Here is a 7,500-nt window from a genome sequence, read left to right on the forward strand (position 1 = left end):
CATTACTTATAATGTACCAAGTGTGCTTTAGGTTAACTAGCCTTTACTTATCATGTGTCAAGTATGTTTTAGGTTCACTAGCCTTTACTTATCATGTGTCAAGCCGCTTATTTTATGTTAACTAGCCATTACTTATGTGCCCAGTGTTGTTTAGGTTAACTGGCCATTATTTATGTGCCAAATGTGCTTTCGGTTATCTAGCCGTTATTTATAATGTATCAGGCGTGATTTAGGTTGAGAAACGTAAGAGCATGTATAGCAGATTTTCTTTTTTTAATTAGATCGCAAATTTTGTACTTGCCTGTGTTATATGGAATCGCCCTCTGTACATGGTTACATATGAATTGGAGGGGTTCGATTCTGTAGCCGTTCTTGGTGAGGGAACCGGCCATCTGCTCATGTTGAAGACCATCTTAACAACCTATTTCATAATTAAAGATAAAAATTTTTTCGTTGATTAGATCAGCCATACTATTTCAAAGTATATTCCAAAATTTTTCCTATTTTTCGTAAACATCTCATGAAATTGACATTTGACAAGTTGCTTCTAAGAGATACCCTACCGATGAAAAGCTGGTGATCAACCATGGCTTTCAGAGTTAAAGAAATTGGCACAATAAACAAAAGCTCCCATGAGCCTTTGCTCCCAAGAATGAGCCAAGTACAGTCTACATCACTTATAATAGTTAAAAAAAAAAACTAAACAACTAGCTTTAGTGAGTCACGCTAGACTAATACTCTCTTATATAATTGAAAAGAACCTAACCCACAGAAAATCAAATATCAATACTGACCCAGTCCACAGCCAATGTCCACAACAAGCAACATGGACATGAACAACACTAATCCAACTCCGTACTATAACACTTGGAATGAGCCACCTAAACTTAAACACTACAAATTAACTGACAAAAATAAGCCTCATTGACATAATGCAAACCCACATTCTCTCTCAAAGTAGCTTCCATAAGTAGTCAATAAAGACAGAATGCTAACTCACAAGAAATTTAGAATGTTAGAAATAATCTCTTTCTACTCAATGCTAGCCCACATAACTCTCCAAACACTACTAGGATTAAGCTTTACTAACTCAATGCTAGTCTATAAACCTACAATGAGTAAGCCTAGTAGAGCCATTGCTGGCCCATGAGTCTTTAGTAACTGCTTGGATAAAAGAACTTTATTCAAACACCCTCGGGGGAAGGGGTGCTGGGTAGAGCCGTTAATGCACCCCGAGCAATGCCCCGTAGTAGTTGTAGGGTCATTGCAGCTTCACTTCAGCGTCTGGTGAACCTACTTTTTAATTGCAGCTTCACTTTAGCATTTAGCTGAACCTACTTTGTAGCCTTCTACTCCACCTGCATCCCCACTTCTTTTTTTCCATCTCCCTAACCAATTTTAATTTCATGATCCAACAGTCGGGGTTTCTTCCAGTTATACCTGGGCCCAAAATAGCCTCTATGGTCCCGACACTGGGCCATAATGGCCAACTTCAATAAGTTCGTCAATCTCACAACCCTCTTCAATAAATTTCACACACCAATGTATCGTAAAACTTTCCTTACTAAATTCTGTACAACAATCTACCTTTCATCCCTCCTTAATAAATTCCATACATCCATCTATTCCAAAACCCTCCTCGAAAATTTCTCACATCCATCTAAACCAAAACCCTCTTCAATAAATTACGTACATCAATCTAACTTACAAACCTCCACAATGAATAACATACATCTATCAATCCCACAACACACCTAAAAATATTCAGTACATTCATCTATTCCAAAACCGTTCACAATAAATTCCATGCATATATCTATCCCACAACTGTCTGTCATCTATACCATGCATCCATTTATCCCACAACCATCCTCAATAAATTTCATACATCTATCTATTCAACAACAATTCTCAATAAATCTCATACGCCCATCAATTTCAGAGCCTTCCTCAATAAATTTGTAAAACACATATCCCACAACTTCCATTTATTAAGTCCGTACATTCATCTATCGTAAATCCCTCAATTAACCTTATACATCCATCTATCCCAACATCCTACTCAAAAAATTCCCCACCCCCATTTTTCCCATATAAATCCCTAATGAATTCCATAAAAACAATTATCCCAAAATTCTCCTCAATAAGTTCCATACATGCATCTATCCCATAAACCTCTATAATAAGTTCCATACATTCATTCATTCCAAAATCCTCCTCAATAAATTCCATACAGCAATCGATCTCGAGACCCTTCTCAATAAATTCCTTGAATGTATGGCAGTGTCACACTCGCTTAATTTCTCCTTCTTAATTCAATACGGAGAGAAAGGCGATGCTATGTCAAACTCATAATATCCAAAATGGATTGAATCCACAAAGCTAAAAAACCGAAAAAGGACAACCTAGAGCAGAACTCTGCAATGAAGTATCATGAATTATCACAGAGTTACCGAAAATCGACAGTCGTCGTTAATAATCATTCAGAGTGAACCACACGTGAATAAGTAATAATAAAAACACCAAAGTAGCTCCTTAACGGAACATAGATATACTCTGCCAATAATGTACCTGTTGCTTGAAGATCTTGGTCGCCAGAGTGTAGAGTATAGGATTTAGAGCGGAGTTGACAGGGAGGACAAATACGGCTAGCCAGGCGTATAGCGTCCGGTCAATGACAACGCCTGTGAAAGGATCGGGGGAATGACATGAGACGGAGAACATACTACTTATAAATTTGATTTTATGGGGGATAGTATATTTTAACGTCAAGAACATTATTTACTGATTACTCATTGTATCCACTGATGTAAACCATTATATATATATATATATATATATATATATATATATATATATATATATATATATATATATATATATATATATATATATATATGTGTGTGTGTGTGTGTGTGTGTGTGTGTGTGATAATTTCTGCACATTTATACGTGTTTTTCATATTCAGATAAGCCATATATTTTTGATACATGAATGTCTGGTTTCTCTTAACGACCTCAGGATCAGAGCCCCGAGCGAAATCACAAAAAAAAAAAAAAAAAAAAAAAAAAACAGCATCTGACCGGCCTGGAGTCGAACCCTGTTATAGGAAACTTGTATGAACAGTGACTTACCACTTGGCCAAGTGGTAAGTCACTATTCATACAAGTTTTCTGGCCCAGGGTTCGACTCCCGGCCAGTCAGAAGCTGTTGTCTTTTGTGTGATTTCGCCCGGGGCTCTGATCTCGAGATCGTTAAAAGACTCCAGACTTTAATGTACCAAAAATATATGGCTTATTTGAAAATATATATATATATATATATATATATATATATATATTTATATATATATATATATATATTTATTTTTTTTTTTCTATATATATATATATATATATATCATAACAACCATGAGCTATTACCAGCCCACTGCAGAACAAAGGCCTCAGACACATCCTTTTACTTGCGTCTGTGTATGGTCTTTGTGTGCCAGTCCACACCGCAAACTTTCCTAGTTCGTCGATCCATCGTCTTTTCTTCCTTCCTTTGCTTTTTTTACAATCTCTAGGGACCCATTATGGTATTCTTAATGTTCATCTATTGTCTGTCATTCTCAGTATATTAAGTGCCCATAACCATTACTTTTTCTTATAAGTTGTTAGAATATCCTTTACTTTAGTTTGCTCTTATATCCGTATTGCTCTTTTTCTGGCTTTTTGTTAATCTTATCATTACTTCTTTCTATAGCTTGTTGATCTTATATTTTAAGACTTTAGTAAGGCTCCAAGTTTCTGATGCAAAAGTTAATACTGGTATGACCATCTCATTAAATACTTTTTTTCTTTTTTTTGAGAAAGTGTCATTTTAACCCTGGTGGGTCGTCCGCGACCCCGAGCGTCAAAACAAAAGATGTTTTTCTCACGTGACTCACCCCCGTGACTGAATTTGTGGGTGATCGACCTGCAGTCGGTCACTCGCCTACACGCTCTAGTAGTGTCCATACGTGCATCGCTGTAGCTGTACTCCTTCCCAGATTTCTGAGACGCGTCGGGGTTGAGCGCGACCGAGTTTACCCTTCTAAGGTAAGTTGCATAATTATCAAAGTTATTACGTATTATGAAATTGTCGTAGAATAGTGCAACTTGTATAGGTTATCAGTTGTGGAAAGTCTTGGTGGATGGTTTGGCTACCACGTGCATGATTTTTTTTTTTTTGTTGAAATGCCGTTCATCACCACGAGGACCATTTTACCGCGAGTGCCCCTTTTTCAGTTTTTTTGCATTTTTTGGCCAAGTCATTTTTCCGTAAGAAATTGCCAAATAGTGTCGCAGAATTTTTGCTTTTTTAGTGTTGGAAAGTGTGTCTAGATGATCTGGCTACCCATGCGTGACTTTGTTTTTGTCAGATACGCCATAGATATTGGTATGTGGGGTATTTTCCTGCGGTTGCCAATTTCTGTTTTTTTTCAATATTTGTAAAAATTTACTACGTAGTAAGGAATTGCCATATAGTATTGTTTTTTTTTCATGCCGTATATTAGAATGTTGGCCCTTTTTCCGCGAGTGCCCCTTTTTATTTGTTTTGCATTTTTTTGCTTAGTCATGTTACCGTAAGAAAATTGGCAAATAGTGTCGCTAAACTTATATTTTTATAGTGTTGGAAAGTGTTTCTAGATGATCTGGCTACCCATGCCTATCTTTTTTTTTAGCCAGATATGGCGTATATATAGGTATGTGTTCGATTTTCCTGCAATTGCCACTTTTTCGTTTTTTCCCATTTCTTTCGAAATTACTACGTACTAAGGAACTATCACAGAGTAATTATTCATTTAGATGTTTATTTGTCGGAAAATGTGCCTTGATGGTTTGCCTAGCACGTGGCTGAATTTTTTTTTCTGAAATGCCCACCATTAGCACGTTGCCATTTTTCATCGAGTGCCCCTTTTTATTTGTTTTGCATTTTTTTGCTTAGTCATGTTACCGTAAGAAATTGGCAAATAGTGTCGCAAAACTTATATTTTTATAGTGTTGGAAAGTGTTTCTAGATGATATGGCTACCCATGCATGACATTGTTTTTTGACTTAGATATATTGGTAGGGGATCCATTTTTCATCGAATGCATATTTCTAATTTTTTCTAATTATTTGCAGTTATCAAAATGGCGAGCAGGAGAGAATCATTATTTACTTCTTTTTTGATTGAATATCATCAAATTTTTTTAGCTAAAATATTATATTGTTTTACAATTTTTTTTTTATTTTATTTCCCTTCAGAAAATTTCGTTGGGTCAGAATTCTAATTTTATAGTCGTAAAATAATCGACAATCATCCAGCAACCCACCATACAATTTTTATGCATATCCAAGAATAATTAGGTTAGTAAATAACACCTTGAAATTGACATACCCTTCCTACATTTCAGGTGGCAGATTAGGGAGTCTGAGTCAGTGTGGTTGGCGGCCATTTTGTGGACATATCCGAAGCGTAATTTGCCCTATATATGTATATATATATATATATATATATATATATATATATATATATATATATATATATATATATATATATATATATATATATATATAAATATATATATATATATATATATATATATATATATATATATATATATATATATATATATATATATTCCTGTTCCCCATAGAATTTGTGATATTTTGATACCTGCATAAATATCATATTATATATTAAATATATGTATTTTTTTACGAAATTTCTAAGTACTCAAAAACTGACCTTTAGATATGGGCCCTGATATAAATGTAATTTATAAAATAATGAAGATTTTTTTACATATTTCTATTTTAGGATAACATAAGTTTATTTCCTAAAAAATTAGCCACTTCCTATTTCATTTGGGTACCCTAAAAATTCATGAAATTTGGACAAATTTTTTTTGGCCAAAAAAAGTTACCCTTTTTTTCTCATTTCAGATCTTCACCTTCATGGATCCGATTTCATCCAAAATACATCAAGATGTGTCCTGAACATTCAAGAATCAATTCCTAAAAGGATTTGTGTATATATGTGTAATTTTTTTTTTATGAATTTTTATGTAAGGTCTTTTTTTTCCACGCAATTTTTTAAATCATTTATAATAAATAGTTTTTCTGCAGATGAGTAGTACTTATCTTTACAGTAGTTTTAAGCATTCATTGAATTTTTTGGGCAAAAAAAAAAAAGGAGGTTACTGTAAAAACAGATTTTTCAAGAATTTTTTTTTTGCGTCGGGGTCGGCGCAACCGAGTATACCCTTAAAGGGGTGTCCGAGGAGCGTACCTATCCAGGGTTAATTTTCATAATCTCATTTAGTTTACCAAATACTCTCCATCCCATGCTTTTTTTTTTCTAATTTAAGTTTCGTGCATCCCGGAAAGTCTTACTGTCTGTCTTAAGTACATATATTCATTAACAATCTCCAGAGGCTCGTCCACAACTGTTATTTGTTGTTTCTCTGCATTTTCATTAAAAAATTTTTAATTTTACTCATATTCCTTTTCAATCCCACATTTCTGCTTTCTCTTTTCAAATTTTATACTATCCTTTTAATTCCTCACATTATTCACTAAACACAACTTTATGGTCTACAAATCTTGAGTTGCTTAGATATTCCCCATTAATATTAATTCATACAATATCCCAATATAAATTCTTAAAAACTTCTTCTAGACAAAGTGAAAATAATTTAGGATAAAGATGGGATCATCCTGTCTAACTCCTTCTCAATCGATATTTTCTCACTATCTTTTTGTGGCTTTAGGATTGCTGCGCTTCCTGTAAAGATATCTTCAAGTGTTCCAACATAAGATTCTTCTATTCCTTGCTTTTTAACAGCTTTCATTACTGCTGATGTTTTGACAGAATAAAAATCTTTCTCATAGTCTACATATGTCATACATAGAGGTTTGTTATACCCTGTTGATTTTTTCATTAGCTGGTTAATTACATAGATGTGGCCAATTCTTGAATACCCACTTCTAAAGCCTGCCTGCTCTCTTGGATGATTAAAGGCTATCTGTCTAATCATTCGGCCTAATATGATCTTTGTAAATATTCTTTAATATTGCAGGGAGTAAGCTTATTGGGCGTTTTTTTTTTCCAGGTCTTTATCATTATATATTAATATAATGATAAAGAATTTTCGAGCTGTAGGTATAGAGTGTTCTTGCAGACATTTGGTGTAGAGTTCAGTCAGTATTACGATTATGAAATCTCATCCATATATCATCAAATCAATTATTATGCCGTTTTTTCCTGCTGCTTTGTCTCTTTTCATGCCTTTTAATACTTTCTTACTTCTCCTTCTGTAACGTGTTTTTTTTTTTCTTTTACTGCCTCAGGTGTTTTATTATTTCTTTTGGTGAAGTATGGCATTGTATAGAAATCCGGTGCAATTTCTATCACTCCATTTCCGGTGTGAATAATATTTCCATTTTCATCCTTTAAAACAAACATCTCTTGCTCCCTGTTCCAAGTCTT

The 7,500-nt window shown here is 34.1% G+C and overlaps 1 protein-coding gene across 1 annotated transcript in view; it reads right to left on the minus strand.

Moving 5' to 3' along the window:
• LOC137638162 (relaxin receptor 1-like) overlaps positions 1 to 7,500 on the minus strand; it is a 125,586-nt gene that overhangs the window by 19,453 nt on the left and 98,633 nt on the right. Inside the window, exons 18-19 of the mRNA XM_068370250.1 lie at positions 2,572 to 2,684; positions 302 to 421 (exon numbers count right to left, since the gene is read on the minus strand). Coding sequence (XP_068226351.1) covers positions 302 to 421; positions 2,572 to 2,684 — 233 coding nt within the window. The remainder of the gene's footprint in view (positions 1 to 301; positions 422 to 2,571; positions 2,685 to 7,500) is intronic.

This window comes from Palaemon carinicauda, chromosome 3, assembly GCF_036898095.1.
Source record: "Palaemon carinicauda isolate YSFRI2023 chromosome 3, ASM3689809v2, whole genome shotgun sequence".
NCBI lineage: Eukaryota > Metazoa > Arthropoda > Malacostraca > Decapoda > Palaemonidae > Palaemon > Palaemon carinicauda.